The following is a 21,750-nucleotide window of genomic DNA, read 5'->3' as shown; positions in this document are numbered from 1 at the left end:
ATTAACCGTTTCCTTTCGTCTGTTCATTATTTAATGTTGCCATTAAATGTTAATGACAGCTTGCATTATTAAAAATGTCAACTGTATTTGGCAACTCTTACAATAAAGTTATTTAAAAAATGTTTAACAAGTATAACCAGTTACACGTTATTAGAACCACAGTTAATTCGCATTTTTGTTATGTAACTTTATGCACAAAACAACTGAACATCCAAAGTGAGCATGCATAATTTCCCCTCCCACAGGTTTTATCCCCACCCCATTCTATCCCGCTTACCATGCACTGTAGTCCGCAGAAACTCTTCAGTAAGAATACCAAAAGAGCAGATAGATGAATGCGTTTTAATAAAAATAAAAAAATCAGTTAATGTTGTAGACATTCCCCAGGTGGAGAGTGAGGAAGTCATGAATGCTCACATCTCCGCGTTCGCAGGATAATATCGTCGTCGTGGTCCTAAAGCCGCCGACCTTCTTCTTCTGAGATTGAACGATTTTCAATTCATTGTCAAAGATACAACCGTCTCTCCTGCTAGCAGAAAAGGTACGTTACATAATCCATATTTTGTAGGAATAGTGATGAAATACAAACGATTACATATTGTTAAAAATGCAGCGATTATGATGAAGTGACAGAAATGTACGACTGCAAATTGCTTCGCATCTTCAGCGGTCCTAAAGCCAGCCATTTTGTGTTATAGTGCATGCTGAAATAGTAGTTGTATACGTTAAATACATTATTATTAGCTCTTTGAATTGCCACTGAATTGCTTTTGCATTGCTTCGATTTCGTCATGGCCGTTATGTTTCATTTCTGTTAACATCAAAATGTAATTTAGTTTTGTACATAAGCAGCCCAGATGGCAACTTCCTTTGAGAACAAGAGCGTCTTTCCTAATTGTCCCTGAGGTCCTAATGCCGGCCATTTTGTGTTGCCTTCCCCATCCTTTATGAAATATTATAGTTTCTGCCAAAAGTCTACATAGTAGTTATACTATGCTTTTGTTATATTAGTATATTAAATACTACATGCTAGTTAATTGTTCTTACAATAAATGTGTTAAAGGCACAGTAAGATTTTTGGATTGAAATATCCACAAAAAAAAAAACAATAGCAAAAAAACACTAGAGTGTTATATATTTTGTTGACCTGTGTATTATTATCCCAAATGTTTCCAAGAATGTTTAAATCCAAAGAAGTCATTTTAACCAGTACACGGACCGTGTCCGAGCGTCGCCTATCAATGACATCATACCCGCTTTACCCTAGATTTCTGGTTTTATTTTGTAGAAACCATGGAAACTCCAAAGAGGCTTTAATATATTATGTGTTTTATAAAACTAGAAAACTAATCATCGTTATAGCTCAACACAGTTATTCTTATTGTTTAAATCTCGTTTTATTGATTTTCAGCGAGTACCATGTTTTACCACACCTAATATCAATCTAGCTTACTGCAGTGTGCAACAAGTGTCTCATAGTAGCCACAGAGCGAACGCACAGTATTATAATATAACGTTCAACACACTCAAATGTATCTAATATGATAAAACAGTGCTGCGATACCCCACATATGCATGAGCGGAAGAAGCGGTGGTCTGCGGCATTTTATTATGAGCTCCACTGCTCTCGAGTCGTGTGTCATGCTTGTCTCTCATTAGCAATCGCTCCAGCGACCACCCTGCTTCACACTACAGTAACGTTAATAAATCTTTAATACATTAGCTCATCCATGAATATGATTTCTGGCGGAGTCCCGTCGGATTCATCCACCGGCTGTAGAGGTGAAGACAACCGCTCCTATGATTCTGCGAATGATCAAGCTTGACCTCTAGCGGCATAATAAATAGTTATGAAAAAATCGAAGGGGATAATGCATTTTAACACAAAATTAGTGTGGAGTAGTGACCATGGTATTTTGATAGAAACTGATTTCCATGGTAAAATTATGTAATAGATTACTTACCTGGCTGCAAATACAAATCACTTTTCACACTCAAGTTGAAAAAAAAGAACAGCATATTATTATTATTATTATTATTTATTTATTTATTTTCTCTATATATTCCTTTTGCATATTGTTTGTTATTGTTTATAGAAGTATGATGTCCTGGCCTAATGTTAAAACACAATTTTATTTGATGTATGTTGCAAATTTGAACTCTAAAATTAAAATATAAATTCAAGGCACTCATTGTGTAGTTTGTTGTTCTCCCCAGCATCATCAGGATGGCTTCACCCCAACCAGGTAGCCCACCAACTGCAGAGCAGTACACACCACCTCCTTCTGAGACAGAGCCCAACAAAGAACAAGACAAATCAGAACAGTCTACGAGAAGAAGAGGCAAAGGGAGACTGCCAAAAACTCTGCACAATTTTAAATGCTCGACCTGTCAGGAGGTCTTTACCAGTCCTTCAGCTCTACAGAGCCACAAGCTGTCAGTACACGGTAAAGACAAACAGCAGCAGTACACCTGCGGTAAGTGCACTAAGACGTTCTCCAGCCGAGCGCAGCTTTCCAAGCATCAGCGTTCCCACTCTGTTCAGCGTCCGTTCCAGTGCCCACAGTGCCATAAGGCTTATAAGACTCATACGGAGTTACGCAACCACAGCCGCTCACACACAGGGGAGAAACCGTTTGTTTGTTTTGACTGTGGCAAGGCATTTATGCAGGCCATTTGCCTGCGTATCCACATGACGCAACACAGCGGCGAGAGGCCCCACTCCTGCCCTCATTGCTCTAAGAGTTATCCCACATTATCCAAACTCAAAGTGCACCAACGATCACACACTGGGGAGAAACCTTACTTTTGTTCCGAGTGTGGGAAGAGTTTTGCCGACCCTTCAGTGTACCGCAAGCATCGGCGTAATCACCAAGGCCACCGGCCGTATATTTGCGGCGAGTGTGGTAAATCGTACACCGAGCTGAAGGACTTGAAGAACCATCAGCGCTCACACACGGGCGAGAAGCCTTACCTGTGCTCCGACTGCGGCAAAGCCTTCTCCCGGTCGTCCTCTTTGGCGTGCCACTTGCGAATCCACTCCAAGAGCAAGCCGTACCAGTGCGAGCAGTGCGGCAAAGGTTTTACTCAGCTGTCTTCGTACCAGTCCCACCTTCGTACCCACTCTGGCGAAAAACCCTTCTTGTGTCCACAGTGCGGCAAGATGTTCTCAGACCCCTCTAGTTTCCGCCGACACCAACGGGCGCATCAAGGATTCAAGCCGTACCCTTGTGATAAGTGCACCAAGAGGTTTCGGCAGCCCGCGGACCTTGCGGTGCATCAGCGGGTGCACTCGGGTCAGCGGCCCTACAAATGCCAACGTTGCGATAAAGCTTTCGTCGCTTCTTGGGACCTGCGGCGCCACATGCTAGTACACTCCGGTCTGCGGCCTTTTTCTTGCACCGAGTGTGGCAAGTCGTTTACGGAGCGCTCCAGTCTGAACAAACACAGAAGGGTGCATTCAGGGGAGCGTCCTTACAAATGCCAGCTGTGCTTCAAGTCGTTTGTTGTGTCATCAAGTTTGCGCAAGCATGAGAGGACTCACTTATCCGAGAGGCCGTTACAGGTCCAGGCCGACCCTGAATCGGCTCAAATGTTTCCCACCACCCTTCCCCAGTTCTCCTGCTCTCACTGTGATATGATATTCGGGACGTGGGAGGAAGTGCAGGCCCATACCAGCCTTCACACTATCTCTCCGCCATCTGATTCTACGGTTTCGGCTTTACCTATCAGCCCGTATGTTTGTGTGACCTGCCAGGCAGAGTTTGTTCAGCTGGCTGATATGCAGGCACACGAGAAACTGCACCCCAAGCCCCGACCCCATGTTTGTGACCAGTGCGGTAAAGGTTTTCTGAATAAAGCCGGGCTTCGCAAACACCAGCGCATCCACTCAACCAGTCGGCCACATTGCTGCGCTGTTTGCGGAAAGGCTTTTCTTTTTGCCGCTTACCTACGCAAACACTTGCGCACGCACCGTGACACAGATACATCATCTTCCCTGCCTCAGGCGGACATAGCGCACAGCCAACCCCTGCCATCCCCACCAAGTGCTGAATCACCGTCGGGATCCGATCCCACCGCTATTTCCCTGACTGTTCCAGTGACTGTACCGGTGTCTGCATTTCAGACAATGCCAGCCCATGTATATATAGACAAGGAAGAGGGGCTCTGAACTCATTGCTGACTGTGTCGGCTGCTTTGAACACCTGAACAATGCTCACATTTTTGGTACTGCTGTTTTACAGTTACACAACAATGAGAATCTTGCAAAAAGCCTGAACACCAATTTAATCTAATTTTTTTTAAATGGGATTAAATGCATCCGTGCATTAATAGTAAAAAAAAGCCTTTAATTTGCCCTTGATATTGTAAGAAAATGTATTTATCTTTAGATTTGTGCCAAGATTGCGGAAAGTATTTTTATTTTTAAGGTATGTCTGAAGCAAAGTGTGAGTCATGTTGCTCTTCGGTATCATAATCGCAGATTTAATTGGATGTCATGTTTATACACTTGAAATCAGTGTAATATTTGAATGCTGATTTTAATCACAACACCAATGACTTATTTAAATCAATAAAATGTTCTCCATAAACGGACTACTAAAGTTTATATTGTATTTTATTTTTCTTGCGTTTAAACAGCTTGTGTTGTTTTGATGTTTTTTTGTTTTGTTTTTAAAGCAAAATGCCAGTGAATATGGTGGTAAATATAAGTGATTACTTTTTGGACATACTATAGTATGATGCTTATGCTATACAGTTAAACAATATTGCTTTATCTGTATCCCCAATGTCCTAAGCTAAATTATACTTTGTGGTTTTTTGGCAGATTGGTGTGTTGTGATATTTATGATATTAAAAAATGGTTTCGTTTACAATAACAGTCACAAGTTTGGACACCCTTGACTTAAAGGATTAGTTCACTTTTAAATAAACTTTTGCTGATAATTTACTCACCCACATGTCATCCAAGATGTCCATGTCTTTCTTTCTTCAGTCGAAAAGAAATTAAGTTTTTGGATGAAAACATTCCAGGGGTTTCCTCCATATAATGGACTTCAATGGGCCCCAAACGGTTCAAGGTCCAAATGACAGTTTCGGTACAGCTTCAGAGGGCTTTAAACGATACCAGACGATGAATAAGGGTCTTATCTAGCGAAACGATCAGTTTCTGCGAGAAACCGAACAGTATTTATGCTATTATTTTACCTCTTTTCAGATGAGCGTGATCATCTCTGAGCTTAGCCATAACTTCCGCCAAGTGAGGTCAAATACGAGCGTGGTCAGAGATGTATACGTAGATGCCTCATTAGCGCCTGCACGGATCACTAGAATGAGGCATCTACGATCGATATATCTATGACCACGATCGTATTTGACCTCACTTGCCGGAAATTATGGCAGATCTCAGAGATGATCACGCTCATCTGATAAGAGGTAAAATAATAGCATAAATACTGCTCGGTAAGATAAGACCCTTATTCATCGTCTGGTATCATTTGGTATTGTTTAAAGCCCTTTTGAAGCTGTACTGAAACTGTCATTTGGACCTTGAACCGTTTGGAGCCCATTGAAGTCCATTATATGGAGAAAATCCTGGAATGTTTTCATCCAAAACCTTAATTTCTTTTTGACATCTTGGATGACATGGGGGTGAGTAAATTATCAGCAAAAGTTTATTTAAAAGTGAACTAATCCTTTAAGTTTTGAATCCTGATGGTAAAAATGTTTAACCCCTTAACTGTCTGTCAACCCCCTTTTTGAGAATAGACGTGAAAATGCAGTGCATCCAAACTTAAATGGTTGTAATTCAATAATGCTTTGGATTAGAGACCGAAATCTTGTTTTAAAGAAGACACTCAAAAAAGTGTGAAAAAAATAAGTTTAAATTTACTATATAAAAATCAAATGTACTGTACTATATATTTTTTATTTAATACAAAATATATATTTTACAAAATATTTTTTACTTTAAAATTACTATAAAATCAAAGCCATATGTCTAACCAAGTTGTGTTCCAAATTTGAAGTTGATATAACAAAAATTGAAGTTCCCATGAGATTTTGTTTAGGCGCTGTACCAAAAATAGCCACTGGGTATCACTCACATTCCATTGAATTTTTTTAATGCTTCTTCCTGTAACAAATATACATTTCTATCCAAATTTAACTTCTATAACAAAACAGTCACCAAAAATGGAACCTTGACACTCAGACCTTTCTGACGATATGTCAAGATTTTTGATTATAAAGTAGTTAAAATATATGTTATAATATGAAAACTGACACCGCTCACTAGGGGAGGATCCCACTAAAATAATTTCAAAATGGTTTTCACAGGATGAATTTGGAGTTCATAAGCTTTCGATATCTAATTTATCATTTTGTTGACATATAAGTAGTACCACCTTGTCTTTCGGTAACACTTTACAATAAGGTTCATTACACTGTAAAAAAAATTCCGGTCTCAAATTGAAAGTTTTCTAGTGACCGATCACATCTAAATTTTTCAGTTGGCCAAATTGAATTTCTGTGAATTGATGCAATTTAATTAACAGAAATTCAATTTGGCCAACTAAAAAATTTCGATGTGATCAGTCACTAGAATTTTTTTTTCTACAGTTCAGTTAACATTAGTTAACTACATTATTTAACATGAACTAATAATGAACTGCACTTATAAAGCGTTTATTTATCTTTGTTAATTTCAACATTTACTAATGCATTATTAAAATCTTGTTAACATTAGTTAATGCACTGTGAACTAACCATGAACGTTAACAAAGAATAACTAATGCTGATTGTTCATGGTTAGTTCATGTTAACTAATGCATTAACTAATGTTAACTAATACAACCTTATTGTAAAGTGTTAACAGTCTTTCTATACAATTTTTTAATTGTAATAATTTTTTATTATTAAATAAATGGAGGCATTGACATGTGGATAATGAAAGAAAGGAGCCAACAAGTTCCAATTTGATTGCTTTGATAATACTGTTTAGCCTGGCATTGTCATACTCAATTCTAGTCAGAATATGAACATCCCGACCTCAAATGTTGTGGGCGGGGCTAAGTTCGGCTGGCATCCAGGCTAAATACTGTTTACAGTTATTAAATTAGTATAATAAAAAGATTAATGTCAAAATATGTTATCCAGTGGGAGTGAATGCCCTTGTATTCAAAATTTGTATTAAAATTGTAACATTTAAAGTGTGTTAAAGACAAAAACTTGCATTTGAGATCTTAGGCCCTAAGTAAAGAAAGCGGTTAAGAAGAGAACTGTGGATAAATGTGTGCGAAACCATTTTTGATGACACGTACAGTTTAGCAGGCTACATATTTAGTGAAGCTCAAAATGACAACAACTTCAGCATTGGACAAACATCAGATTCCCTCTAAAAAACTAAAGGTATGTTTGGTTTATGTTCTTTCACACTGCTTTTTTGAAATCATGTTAATGTTGCATCACACAATGTACCAAATATGTTCCTGTGTTGTGTGCAGATACATTCTTATTTGCATAAAGAAGACAAATCCACCCTAGAGGGCGATGGCAGCGATAGTCACCGGGCTCATCCCAATCCTCCGCACTGCGGTGGAGTCCACCACCTCCTATAAAGGTCGCACCATGTGGTTCGGCCTGCTCTGCATCCGACTAGTGACCATCTTTCTGGCTCAGTTACCATGGAAAAGCCTAAATGAGGATTTCCACTGTAACATCACCAATGTGTTCTGCATCAAAGCTTGCTTTAATATACACTTTGACAGTTCTATAGTGATGGCGTGGCATTTCCTCTTCATCCTTCTTGTGCTCTCGGTCCTTCTCATGGAGCTTTTTTCTTCCCATCTTCGGAATTCATTCCAGAAGAAGAAAGACAGAGAAATGCCGTCTCAAAGCGAGCAGGGAGGTGTCGGAGGTGATCCCACCTCGACTGTTGGTGGGAGGATGGTGATAGACCTCCACAAGAGCAAAATCAGCGTGGTGGTGTACCTGTTCACCGTGATGCTGCGGATTGCCGTGGAGGTTTTCTTCGTATGTGTCTTGCTCTTCTGGGTTCTGCCTAAATTGAATCAGCAGTTCTATGTTTGCAATGCACAAAGTTTTTCTGGATGTTCTGTACAGCAGTGTGTGGTCCGAGGAGCAGCAGAAAAGAAAATGTCGGTCTATGCACTGCTGTTTATATCTGCCCTGGTTATTATCACAAGCAGTGTGTTTTGTCTCTACTCAATAGGCCACTATCTCTGTAATGGTTAACAAAAAGGTCTTGGTGAACACAAGCATATTAAGTAGCGTTAATGCAACTATTTATAAATGATGTCCTTCTTTTTTTCCTGAAATGCTTCATTGTAGCTTACTGCGCACGATATTGTATAATTAATATGATTGTATTTTTAGTCCCACTTTATATTAGGTTCTTCACTGTGTACATTTCAATTCATCATTTGAGACAAGACACTTATGTGTACAGATAGTCAAACCAATAATTATTGAGACCAGATATATATATTTTTTACTAGTGGGTGCATGACACTATAGTTCATTTATGCAAGGATAGCAACATAAAGTAAACTGTGACAGACTACCAGTAAAATTGATAAACATTTGGGAGCAAAACCATGGACCTGACCATGTTTTGCTTAAGAGTTTTTTTTCTTGAATTGCTAATACGACCTTTTACACCACAGACTGAACAAAATAAAGCATTGCTTGGTCATTGGTTGACCTAAATTGGCATTATCTAATTGTGTACTTAAATTTAACATCTGATTGGTTGACTGTAATCCATTACACACCTTTCTATCAAAGTTATCTGACATTATCTAGATGAATTTGTTCTGACAGTTTAACTCGGAGTTATTGTCATATTTTATTGACATTTTCTAAACTATAGCGAATAAACTGTGATAATGTGAGAAAATGTTGAAGGTGTCTAAATAAATTTGATTTGACTGTATTTGACTGACCTTACCTGTATCCCACCTCAATAGCAGCAAATGTGTTTTCCAGATATCTAAACATGCTTAAAGCAAGATACATTCACGTGAGAAGCAAAATTACTGAAGAAGTATTGTTTTCTGAAATGAAATAAATTAAGTTTTAATTTCAAACAAGCAAAAACATAATTCCCTAATTCAAAGGCAAAACAAAATAGTGAACCCATTGACTGATATTTGGTCTTGTTTTTAGCATAAAATCAAAAGTAAAAGAAAACAAAAAAACACGACTTTATATGTCAATTTGCTTAACTAAATAATTATATGATCAATAAGTTTTGACATTGCTTTAACTCAACAAAATAAGTTAAGCAATTTTCAACTTTTTTATATACAATATTCAGTCAGTTTAATGTAATTTAAGTTGAAATGACTTAAACATCCAAGTTAATTGTACTTAAAAATGTAAGGCTGCAGCGTTTTTTACTGTGTATCCTGATTTAAGAATGTTTCGATATTTTACTGAAAAACAAGACATACTGAGTAAGAATTTTTTTTTTTTTGCAGTGCTAGAACAAAAGTGTGTTAAGAAAATGCTTTTTGGCTTTGCATGGTGTTTCTGTGTCTGCAGTTTTGTGTTGTTTGGGCTAGGTGAGAAGTCATCTTTGTGTGATATTCTTGTGTGGATGCTGACTGACTGAGCTGTTTTGTTCAACTTTTTTTTGAAGATTTTGAAGATAAAATGTTCCATAAAACACAAGGAGTCTTTTTTTTATTTGCCGGCCAGAATTTATTTCTTTATAATATATCTACTGACATTTATAAAGGCCATTAATAACTATGTTAGCTGTATGTTTTGAGGTAATCTATAAATAGAGCAGATCAGTTGCATAAGTCTGTTCTGCAGCAGTGTCTCTCCACCTCAGGAGGCAAAACACCATCACACTCCTTAGCTCTGGCACATCTGCGCACCTCACCGTCTACAAAAAGAAATACACACAACAGCTTTCACAAAAGGCTATTGCATGGGTTGAAGAATGATACTGTCATTATCATTATGATGCCCTTGTATTTTGGGTTTATTTATTACGTTTATTCTCCAATACTTAAGGCACATCCTGTTTTAGCATCTGAGGAAATTAATATGGTTAACTCACAGGCTGGACTTTTCATTTTGATCCTAATGCAGGTATCCAAACCACTGCTGCATTCTTTCCCCTCTATTTCACTCGCATAACAGTTGGGATGTTCTCTGTCGATCCTCTTGCAGTAGTTACACCTCAGTGCCTGTGCAACTAATGAGATCACTTGAAATGTATCTTTGTTATCATTGTGATGGGAAAATTCATATATATATATATATATATATATATATATATATATATATATATATATGGCAAAATATTTAGTGGTCTTTTAATGGTCTTAACCGTTTTAATCACAAATCACTGGTCAGGGAATTTGCAAGAAAACTAGATAATATAATTTTTTACAGCTTTTTACAGGAAGAGTCAGTGTTGTTCCACTCAATGTTAATGACTTGAAAAATTAAAATATGTCTCCGTTTGAGTTTAATGTGAGACCAAATATTAACTGTAGGTTTTAAATCTGGACTCTGGCCAGGCCGAAACAAAATGAGCCTGATGGACTTGTTCTCAAGCTCTTGGTTGTCTTTGCAGTGTGGGCAGGAGCATTTTCTTCTGATCATTCCTCTTTAGATAACTTTTTATTTTTATTTTTTTTTAAGGGGAAGCAAGCCATCACGCAATATTCTCCTCAACTCCAAAATGAATGACTTTTCACAGTGAAGTAGCTCAACAATACCAGCAGCTAACAGGCTCTCCCACACAATGACACCTCTTCTTCCATGCTTCACTGTGGTAGAGATGCATTTACTACCACATTTCTAACTACATTTTCAAAGACTCTGCTCTGGAGCATCACCATGCAACTCGTTTCATTGTGATTCATCACGCCACACACAACTTCCCATATGCCAAAAACTTAATTCTTTATTTGATGTTTTTCTGAGACCACAATAGCTTTTTAAGTAGTGCATTTGCTTAAATTTTGCTCATATCCTGACCAATAATTTGTGGTTAAGACAATTAAAAGCTTATGTTTAGCCCCCATACATGCAAGAAAAAGTATGTGAACCATGCAAAATCTGTGAAAATGTGAACAATTTTAACTAAATAAAAGAGATCATAAAAAATGCATGTTATAATGCTCTTAATGCATCATGTTTCCTTCAGGAGCATCAGTGAATGTTTCAACCTTTTTTAGTAGATGTGTTTGAGTCCCTCAGATTTTTCTGAAGAACATTGGGCAGTTTAACTGCTCAAAACAAACAAGGGACTCATGAACAACCATCACAAAACAAAAAAACAGCCGTGGATCATCCAGGTAACAGCACTATTGAGAATTAATGGTTCATAAACTTTTGAACGGGGTTATTTTAATCAATTCAGCTATTATTATTTTTTTTTTGTCTTGTGGACTATATGTAAACATTTTTTATGTAAAATATCTTGTATTTTTATGTAACATACTTATATGTATAAAAGTAAAATAACATTTTATATGATCTCTTTTATTTAGTTAAAATTATTCACATTTTCACAGATTCTGCAAGTGGTTCACATACTTTTTCTTGCCACTGTAAATTATGTCCATCATATATGAAGAGTTCAGATCCAAAAGCCTCTAAAAGCCACATCGGTCAAAAATAGAGTGAATGCTCTCCGCATATAGCAAAATACTTTCACTTCAAACCGACTAAATCCCAGCCTCAGTCCATTCAGAAGTACCGGTACTTATGTAGAAACCTATACATAGAAGCCTGACAAAAATGCTTATTTTAAAGAAAAACGTCAGACGGACTTAGAGGTTTTTGCATCTGAAGTCTTCATATATATATATATATATATATATATATATATATATATATATATATATATATATATATATATATATATATATATATATATATATATATATATATATATATATGTGTGTGTGTGTGTGTGTGTGTGTGTGTGTGTGTGTGTGTGTGTGTGTGTGTGTGTGTGTGTGTGTGTGTGTGTGTGTGTGTGTGTGTAAATGTAAATTATGTATTATGTAAATTATGTACATTTAAAATTTAATATATACATACATAACATACATATTTTAATATTAACTATTACCTAATATGATAAAAAGCACATCCAGTTTACTGTAATTGTATTACATAGAAATCCGGAGAACAATGATCTGAAAACAGTCAACATTGTCTTCCACTCACCACAGAGGGCACCTAGAATCATGATCAGAACCAATGTGCGGGATCCCATCTTTCTTTCTTTATCATAGTGACAGAAATTAATTATAATGAATGATTAAATATGAAAAAAGTAAAATCAACATATTTATTAATACGAAATACTATAAAAAAAATCTGAAATAATATCTTTCTTACCTTCTTAGTATGTAGTGTTGTCCAAGAATTAATCAGGGAGATGACTACAGCATGTATATATATATATATGACACCTGATAACAAGTGTCCTCCTCCCTGCCCTAACAATAACTTGCTATGGGGTATTACATATCCTGTGAACCATTTTTCTGTACCACTTTAGATCCTTAGTCTAAATAAATGCAGTCTTATGGCTTAAAATCAACGCTTCAATATAATTGAATGTTTTATCTCTTTTACCAACAGCAGTTTTATTATTTACCCTGTTTTTCAAGTGTATTTGGATACTTAATGTACTTACATTTAAATATAGGCAACTACATTTTTTAAAAGATTGCTAATATGTAATACTTGCTGTCATCTTAAATAAAAAAAACAACATATAATTAAAGACGACTTGAGTTTTAATATTTTAGATACAAAACATTTTATTATGAGAACAGTAGACTATCTCACACATTGCCACAGTATTGAGGTCATTTGCTTTGTGTGCACAACAATGGTGAAATATTACACTGTCACACCCTAATGTTCCCTGAACTGAACAAAAGAAACAAATTCTTAATCACATGCGCAAATTCTGAGAATCAAGACATTAAAGTTTATATCATTTCAAAACTATATAAACAGGTTCAAATTAATTTTTACTTTTCATAAACAATTACACACATCTGAATAACAAGGAAAATCAACAAGTGATTATTATCTGTATAAAACAATCAAATACCGTACAGAAAAATAATATTCTCATTTAAAAAGACATCAAAAACAGATCAAATTTTTCCCCTCACTGATCCTGGTCCTCTTATTTGAGAATTGTGTTGTAATCCACAGAACCCTGTTTATACAGACACATCGAAAGGATCATACCACATATCTGCAAAAAAGAAAGAAAGATATTTTCATGGTTCAATCTTTCAGTTAACCATTAATCATTTAGGCCTATAATATCTAACTATGGCAATGCCCTCAATTAACGATTTCGGTCAATGGTTGGATGAATCTTCACACCACACACTATAGGCTACTATTATCACAGAACAAACAACATCTACCTTGCCAGTATTCCACAGTGAAATCTCTGTGAGGGAAGATACAATTAAAAGTAACCACTGAGACCAATGTACAATCATATTCTGTTACTCTGAGCTCACAAAACGAACAGTCACACAATAAGAAAAACGTATGAAAATTTAAAAAAGCTAAAGAAACAATACTGTTAATTAGTCGCTATGTCATTTCCACACCAAGTAGTGTCATGCATTTTCTATAATAAAACGTATTACACAGCACTCTAGAATACTCGATTCTGATCAATCGCAGCATTAAGTGGTAAGAAATGTCCTAATATTCATCAACTTCCATAGCAACACTTCTGTCAGCTCATCCGGGTAACTCGTATTAAGGTGCGGTCGCATTTCCTGTTGTTTGGCGAATTTTTTCATATTGCGCCAGAACGCCCACCACACACCAGCTGATTGGTGGAGAGGAGAGTGATGAAGCCAATCAGTTTATGGGGATGATTAGGAGGCCATGATGGACAGGGGCCAATGGGCAAATTTAAAATCTGGGATTTTTAATGACCACAGAGAGTCAGAACCTCGGTTTAACGTTTCATCCGAAGGACGATGCTTGTTACAGTATAGTGTCCCCATCACTATACAGGGGCATTAGGACCCACACAGAACAGTGCTGGCCTCACTAACACCTCTACCAGCAGCAACCTAGTTTTCCCAGTTGGTCTCCCATCCAGGTACTGACCAGGCTCAGCCCTGCTTAGCTTCAGTGGGACGTAGTGTCTTTAAAGGATGTTCTTGTCTGGCTATCACCAGACCAAGCTCAATTTAGATTAAACATTGGTCTGGGGAGTCTGCTATGTATTTTCTACTGCACAAGAGGCATGATAAACGAGCATAATTCAAATGACTGTACGCAATTGGATAGTCCTTCAACCAATCAGACCACAAGAGGCGTGATAAACGGGCAACGACCCATCGCTTTTCTATCCGTCATCGTGTTAAACCCACCAATAGCGCGCCAGGTGGATAAGCCAGTCTGTGATTGGCTCCCACAAAAGTGTAACAGAAGCAGTAGAAATGAATGAGTTGCAGGGCGAAATCAAATCGCCAGCAGATCAGGCTGGGTTTACCCAGTCTAAGGATGTTCACTTTAAGATGGAAATTACTCCATGATTTACTCACCCTCAAGCCACCCTAGGTGTATTTTTTTGATGGACACAATCAGAGTTAAATTAATATATATCCTGATGTTTCCAAACTTCATGGCAGTGAACAGTGCTAATGAGTTTGAAGCTCAAAAAAGCACATCCATCCATGATAAACATACTCAAAACGGCTCCAGGGGGTTAATAAAGGCCTTCTGAAGCAAATCGATGGGGTTTTGATTAAAAAATATCCATATTTAAAACTTTATAGCGCAAAATATCTAGCTTCCGCCAGATCGCCTTCCGTATTCAATTTACGAAAAAAGCGCCAGAGAGCATTTTGAACTGCGAGAGTTTTACACTTTCTTTGTAAGTTGAATACGGTAGGCGGTCTGACTAGATATTTTACTCGTGAGCCTTGTTCACAGACATTAAAAATTTTGGAAACATCAGGATATTTATTACAGTTTTTTTTATTCGCTTTGGTACTATTTTCACTAGTAAGGTGTACATTTTCAAAACTCTTAGTACAAAAATCTAAACTGATCACACTTGTAACACAGTTCGTCATTCTTTCAAAACCTGATGTAATGCTTTCATTCAGTTGCACATATCTTCAGTCCACATAATCATTGTTTCAAACACAAGATTATTGTAATATGTAATGAGAACATTTGGTTTAATCACTGAAACACAACAGTGTGATCTTCTTTCAGTTCAGTACTTTTAACAATCAGTTCATCCAACAGCAAACAATCCAAGATACATGTTTCAAATCTCCCTCATTGCTGAATTATCTACAGTAACACAGACTATATATGCCTCATAAGAAAATACACTTACATTACCTAATTTATGTAATTTAATCTATAATGTTTGTAATAGTATCTATCTATTCAGTGTGTTATCAAAAGGTGTGATGAAGTTACGACACAGCCATGAGGTTCTGGGCTATAGAACAGAGTTTGCTGCCAATACAGTAAATGCTCTCACTGTACCATATGACTGAATCTACTGTAGTTGAGCTTTATAAGGGTGAGTTACAGTAATGTGGCAGTCTCTAACATGGTAATCTGTTTTCAGTATCAAATGCATACATACTGTAATGTAAAATGCTGTATCTGGTGCCATCTGCCATCTCCCTTCTTCTGAAGCATTTCTGATCAGTCTGATGTTACATTGTCATTGACTATTTCCTTTCCCTTATACTCTACTCTGCTCTGCTCTGTTCTCACACACACACACACACACACACACACACACACACACACACACACACACACACACACACACACACACACACACACACACACACACACACACACACACACACACACACACACACACACACACACACACACACACACACACACACACACACACACACACACACACACACACACACACGTCTGGTTCACTATCTTTCTGGGTATAAGCAGGCATAATGGTTACAAACTGTATATTCTCTCCCCTTACACTAACCCTACCCATAAACCTATCAATCACACAAAACTTTCTACATTTTTACTTTACAGTAAACAAAAAAAAAAGTCCGCGCAAGGACAAGGAATTAGGATACTGCCATCATTATAGGGACATTTTGTCCCCCATAATGTATAGTTTACCAGGCCACACACGCGCACGCACTTTGAACATAGTAGTTATAATCTAAGATAAATCGCTTATAATGTAAAAATAATTAATTACATATGGTTATCCATATCGGAAATTGCAAACAAAGTAGAATCTATGTATATCAATATCTAAAAGAAATCTATAGGTGAACCAAATGATTGATTGATTAACCATTTAAGATCAGTTGGATTAAATAATAGACAAATGTATTATACTGAATGAGAAGAGATGCAAATCAAAAGTTTGATAGTAAGAGCTTTATGAAAGGCAGTTACTGGGAATGAAACATTTATATAGATGAAACAGTTATTTTTTGTGGTGAAAAAGATACTTTGTAGTTTTGTGTATTGTACTAACACAATTGAAAATATGCTGAAATGTTTGAAAAAAGTGCACTTTTGATGATCTGTTGTGATATTAGCAATATGAGTTTTGAAAATGCACACCTTGCTTGTGAAAATAGTACCAAAGCGAATAAAAAAAACTGTAATATAACTCTGATTGTGTTCATTAGAAAGAAGTATGTCATTTACACCTAGGATGGCTTGAGGGTGAGTAAATCATGGGGTAATTTTCATTTTAAAGTGAACTAATCCTTTAATGGAAGATTTAAGACAGGTACAAACTAATTTCTAATCAATATTTCATGTTCACACATTTATATTTGCGAGTGGCTGTGTAATAAGTGTTTTAACGTTCACTCAGTATTTCGTTGCAAAATAACCCCTTAAGGCTGGAACACAGTTTGTTGTGTTCAGAACGACTTGAAAGTTTGGTAGTCTGGTAATCTGTGTTTGTGTGATGCTCAGTCCTTTAGTGCATGAAGTCCAATTTTTCTCAGTAAAGTTTGCAGGTGATGCCTATGTTTTCAAATGTATGTGTATTCCAGCCTTTATGGGTGATAGTGCAGACTGTACATTATTCCTCCATGCAAAAAATGAAGCACTTAACCACACCACACGGGTCACAAACAGAGACCTGGACAGCTGAACATGGCTGCCATGTGACTTTCTAGGGCAGCAGCGGTGTGTGCGATTAAGACAACAGAAAGATACGAGGCAAATCCACTGAAGACACTATGAGACAAATGGCCAGAGGTGGTATATAAAACACTCAGCAATACCATTAATTCCTCCCATTAAACTTTCCCATTAACTCTAAATTTGGACAGTGAAGGCATGTACATGTTGGCATAATCTGAATTGGGTTTAATGTGTTTGGTAACAGCTTGCTTACCTCCACCACAGAAATGGCCAAAATAACCACAGAAATTGAGAGAAGATTTTCTTTCAGCCAGTTTTGTATATAGTTTCCGCAACCCTTTGAGAGAGAGAAAAGAGGCACAACTCAATTTATGTTGGAACACAATTTACAAAATGATTACAGGGCGGAACTGAAACTGTACCTGCGTATGAATCATGCATGTGTGATTTGAAATGGAACCAGTTGAGGAACATGCGTGACATGACTGTGGAGCTTGGGTTTCATTTGTCGCTTTGGCAATGGTATTGGTTTTGTTCAAGCAGGAACAAGGTATAGAGTCCCCCCAGTCTTTTGCACCGTCCCAACCACAGCATTTGCTCTGCAAAGATATAATGGAGGTGATATTTTGTTTCTTCCCAATGTAGCTAATTTTAAAATTTTGCTTACAAGTTCTACTGATATCATGGCATATACCAGGGGACACCTCTGGCATGTAGCATGTATTATGCATTATGTACATGTGTGTAAGAATATAAAGAACCAGGCCAGATTGTCTGCATGAGTAACTTTCAGAAAGACTGTCTGAAAATTAATTAAAGACATTAACATCTGAATCCACTCATACAATTATCACTCTCATCTGAGACAACGTCCCACTGAGTGAATAAACTGAGAATGGCTACATTTGCATGTATTTACCTTGTCCCAAACTTCCCCCAAACTCCTGATCCCCTCTCCTGGGAGATCACAAAATCCAATGGATTTTGGGTATATTTCAATGTCGATTCTCACTATACAATATTTATATGTGTTTGGTATCGTTTGAAATGTCTCAGTGCGAATGGTACAAAAATCTCATAAGCACAGAAATATACAAGAAGTTAATAAGAGTTTTTAGAGCTTTTTGTAAATAAAGTGGTAATTCTTTTTCTTTTTTTTACTTGTATGTCTTTACTATCTTTCTGGGCCTTGAAAGTGGTGGTTTCAGTGGCTGTCAATGCATGGAGGGACAGAAATATAATTCACATCATTTGTAGTCCGAAGATGAATGAATGTTGTACGGTGGGAAAGACATGAGGGTGAGTAATTATTGACAGAATTTTCATTTTTGGGCGAACTAACCCTTTAACCGAAACTGCGTGGGTGGATATTTAGTTCCCGGGATGCTTTGTCTAGGACTGACTTGGGAGAGTGTTGAAATTAAGCGTTATTTTATGGATTTTTGAGTAAAGGCAAAGAGTGTTTAATGTTCCTGTAATGTTTAAAGGAGTTTCAGAAGTTTTCTGTTTGTTGTGTACTGCTGTACTGTTTCTCTCACCTCCTTCTGAATGTAATCTAGAGTCTGTTCAAAACCCTGGAGACTGGAATCATTCCGTTGAACTGATGACTTTATTAGTTTAAGAGAATGGTCCTTTAGTGAATCGACCAACTGATTAAGAGTGAGAGGGGGAAAAAAACAGATGTTTTGGTGATGATTTTGTATTGGCTTCAGACATATAACATTTCAAAAATTGAAATCAATCAAACTGATTAAAAGCTTGACACCAAAGAGGATGAATTAAGTCATGCGCTAGATCTGTATAAAAAGCCCAACGCCTGGGTGGGACTGCAGATCTGCATGCTTGAGTTACCTCAGTCTTCTGGGTGTAGAAAAGAACCCCACCCACTATCTGAGCCGCGAGAAGAACCGTGAGCACGATGAAATACTGCAGATAAATGAAGCTCATTTTAATACTGTCTCAGCTCAGTGGAGCAGATCAACTTACTGCTGCATTACAAACACCAGTACCAAGAACATGCTCAATTCTCAAGAGGTTGGTGACTAATAGACTCAGAACATTTTAGGAGGTGTCCTAACAAATAACCTATATTTTTAAGGTTCAAGTGTATGCAAATCTCAAATCAGAATGGCATTTGAATCCCATCAAGTTTTGTTTCTCTGAAAACTCACAATTGCCAGCAGGCATTTGACGGTCTTCAGAGAACCCAGACATCCTAGGAAGCCTAATGACATGGTCACAGAGCCACTGCCGATCAGCAAGTAGGAGAAGAGAAAGATGGAAATGTAGGGATGAGAGGGCACTGTAAAAAAAACATGGAGCAAATGCTTTAATAGTTCGCAATATACTATCTTTAACAGACAAATATAGCACTGTCTGTGATTCCACACACAAATAAATATAAAACTTACTGAAAATTTTGGTCTCTGTAAATAGTACCCATAGTCCCAAAGATAAGAGGAGTGATCCCAAGAGCTAAATGAGAAAACTACAGTCAAGAGCAATCTGACATGTTGTATACAATGTAAAAGTTTTGCCTTTTTGATATACAATATTATATACTTTATTTCATTTCAGGTCAGTTAAACGTGTCTATTTGCAACTTACAAAGAATATCAAGTTGAAGAGAAATAGGAAGTATTTGGTGAGACTGAGGCAGCACTCAGACGCCATATCTGTAAGCACAAAATAAATATTGAAATCATCTTTTGAGAACCATTGAAAACAATATATATGAGAAGCAGAACATATGCAGCACTGTTCCACTTTTATTGTTCACAGAACTAAGAATCAAGTTGGTTTCATTCAATTTAGTGCTTTAAGAACAGCATGTGTGTTAAATTTGTTTTCGTATTTGTTTGTATGGATTTGCTGCTCGGAAAGATACAACCCCCCCCGCTTCTTTCTTCAAGCACAAAAACAGAAAAGGGTAGCCTACAGGAAGTACTCTCGTATTTCCTTGCCTATGGTAACGAAACCAAAGCTATCGTTTTACACAGGCATGCATTAACTATTCAAGCACTAGCTAGCACATGGGACAAAAGTGCTTTGTTTTGCTGTAATGAAAATTTGAGAGTATATCCTTCAGGGGTTTACGTAAATTCAGGTTTTTTAGGACTACGTCATGTTTGACGGTAAAAACGGGCAGTGCTTTTTTTGTTATTTCTCCCTTTTTATAATGTTATTGTAACCAGAAACAATTAAAAAAAACATTTATGCAATAAATTCTGTTTTTTTTTTTTCAGGAAATGTTATCTCAGATAAGCAGCATTGACATAATCAGCATCTAACTGGCATTTATCAAAACATTTTAAGGATTTGACTGATGTCTTATAATGCTTTCTAGAATCAATTGTTTCACCAAAGAAATAAAGATGTAAAACTTACCTTAAACAAACTGGGCAAAGTCGGTAAGATTACTCGGTGGGTAAATGAAAAGTATCAGCCTCGCATGAGATCATGTAAAAATTAAATTTTGCATAAATAAAATATTTAATTCTGATTCGCTGTATTGCTTGTGAGTTCATGCCTGTAAGCAAAGCATCGCTGACTATACTTCAGTAGAAAGGAGGTGTACAGAACACCCACCATAAATAAAATATCAGCCCTAGTCACAGACACTTAAACCTTTTAGATCCACATATCCCCACTTGCGTTTCTGTATTAGCAGCATTTAATTTGAAATATGTAAACTATGACATTTTGTGATATGTTCATGTTTTACACAGGCTGCAAGATTTAGAAAATGTAATTGATTTGACATTTATAAAAAAGCAACACTAAAAAGGGTTTAATTTGTTTTCATCTAACTATTCCCATATCTGCATTGTGATTTCACTTGGTGCCTAAGACCTCTGGATATCAATTTCTGAGAGAGGACAAAAGAAATTACCTCAGATATAAGAGCATACCTGCTCATAACAGCATGAGTGCATGAAAATGAAACACAGGGGCAGAGATCGAGTTTAATTCATCTGAGGTCACATTATGCCTCCTACGGGAGCCTGAAATTTCAGCTCTCATTCCCTGTTTCAACAAGCTTCCTGATCAGCCTGTTCCCCCCACCCTCACCCCAAATACAGCTTTAGCACAATTAGTGGTAGATAATTAGGTGGAATGTTTTAGGGCTTCCCTGTTAATGGATAGAAAGTGGTAGTAGGAGCTGTAATTATATCTAGGGCAAATTGATGTTATTAAATGGAAGAAAGCATCATGGATTGAAATGGATTTCAATATTGCCTCATGTGATCAGAGACACAAGTTTAAGAGTGACCAATACATCTGATAGATAGATTTAATCTTAGATAGATAGATAGATAGATAGATAGATAGATAGATAGATAGATAGATAGATAGATAGATAGATAGATAGATAGATAGATAGATAGATAGATAGATAGATAGATAGATAGATAGATAGATAGATAGATAGATAGATAGATAGATAGATAGATAGATAGATAGATAGATAGATAGATAGATAGATAGATAGGTAGATAGGTAGATAGATAGATAGAAATATTATGGATGGATGGATGATGGATGGATGGACAGAGAGACAGACAAACATAC

At 36.8% G+C, this 21,750-nt stretch overlaps 3 protein-coding genes across 3 annotated transcripts; 2 read left to right on the top strand and 1 right to left on the bottom strand.

Annotated features, from left to right (window-relative positions):
- Positions 1–256: 256 nt before the first annotated feature.
- On the top strand, positions 257–4,875 carry znf668 (zinc finger protein 668). The gene is made up of 2 exons (XM_079801140.1): positions 257–541; positions 2,218–4,875. Exon 2 carries the CDS (start codon positions 2,228–2,230, stop codon positions 4,169–4,171), a length of 1,944 nt encoding a protein of 647 aa, XP_079657266.1. The 5' UTR covers positions 257–541; positions 2,218–2,227; the 3' UTR covers positions 4,172–4,875.
- A 2,676-nt stretch (positions 4,876–7,551) lies between these two features.
- On the top strand, positions 7,552–8,351 carry gjz1 (gap junction protein zeta 1; the record flags this gene model as incomplete). Its single annotated transcript, XM_079801771.1, has 1 exon — positions 7,552–8,351. The coding sequence occupies one exon, from the start codon at positions 7,552–7,554 to the stop codon at positions 8,254–8,256; it is 705 nt and encodes a 234-aa protein (XP_079657897.1). The 3' UTR covers positions 8,257–8,351.
- A 4,430-nt stretch (positions 8,352–12,781) lies between these two features.
- cd37 (CD37 molecule) lies at positions 12,782–20,616 on the bottom strand. Its single transcript, XM_079801766.1, has 9 exons — positions 20,566–20,616; positions 19,786–19,853; positions 19,590–19,653; positions 19,350–19,480; positions 19,030–19,104; positions 18,717–18,827; positions 17,601–17,777; positions 17,432–17,515; positions 12,782–13,273 (listed from the first exon to the last, which is right to left on the bottom strand). Exons 2-9 carry the CDS (start codon positions 19,849–19,851, stop codon positions 13,202–13,204), a joined length of 780 nt encoding a protein of 259 aa, XP_079657892.1. The 5' UTR covers positions 19,852–19,853; positions 20,566–20,616; the 3' UTR covers positions 12,782–13,201.
- Positions 20,617–21,750: the final 1,134 nt, after the last annotated feature.

Source organism: Gobio gobio (genome assembly GCF_949357685.1).
Source record: "Gobio gobio genome assembly, chromosome: 20".
In the NCBI taxonomy this organism is placed as follows: domain Eukaryota; kingdom Metazoa; phylum Chordata; class Actinopteri; order Cypriniformes; family Gobionidae; genus Gobio; species Gobio gobio.
Note: the sequence above shows the minus strand (reverse complement) of the source record. Positions and strands in the feature narration are given on the sequence as shown.

Excerpts from the sequence above, each read along its gene's own strand:
- znf668 (XM_079801140.1), top strand. The coding sequence starts at position 2,228 with ATGGCTTCACCCCAACCAGGTAGCCCACCAACTGCAGAGCAGTACACA.
- cd37 (XM_079801766.1), bottom strand. The coding sequence starts at position 19,851 with ATGGCGTCTGAGTGCTGCCTCAGTCTCACCAAATACTTCCTATTTCTC. Across the intron at positions 18,828-19,029 it reads TCTACACCCAGAAGACTGAG|TTGGTCGATTCACTAAAGGA; the intron begins GTAACTCAAGCA and ends ACTCTTAATCAG. Across the intron at positions 17,778-18,716 it reads TAGATTACATTCAGAAGGAG|AGCAAATGCTGTGGTTGGGA; the intron begins GTGAGAGAAACA and ends ATATCTTTGCAG.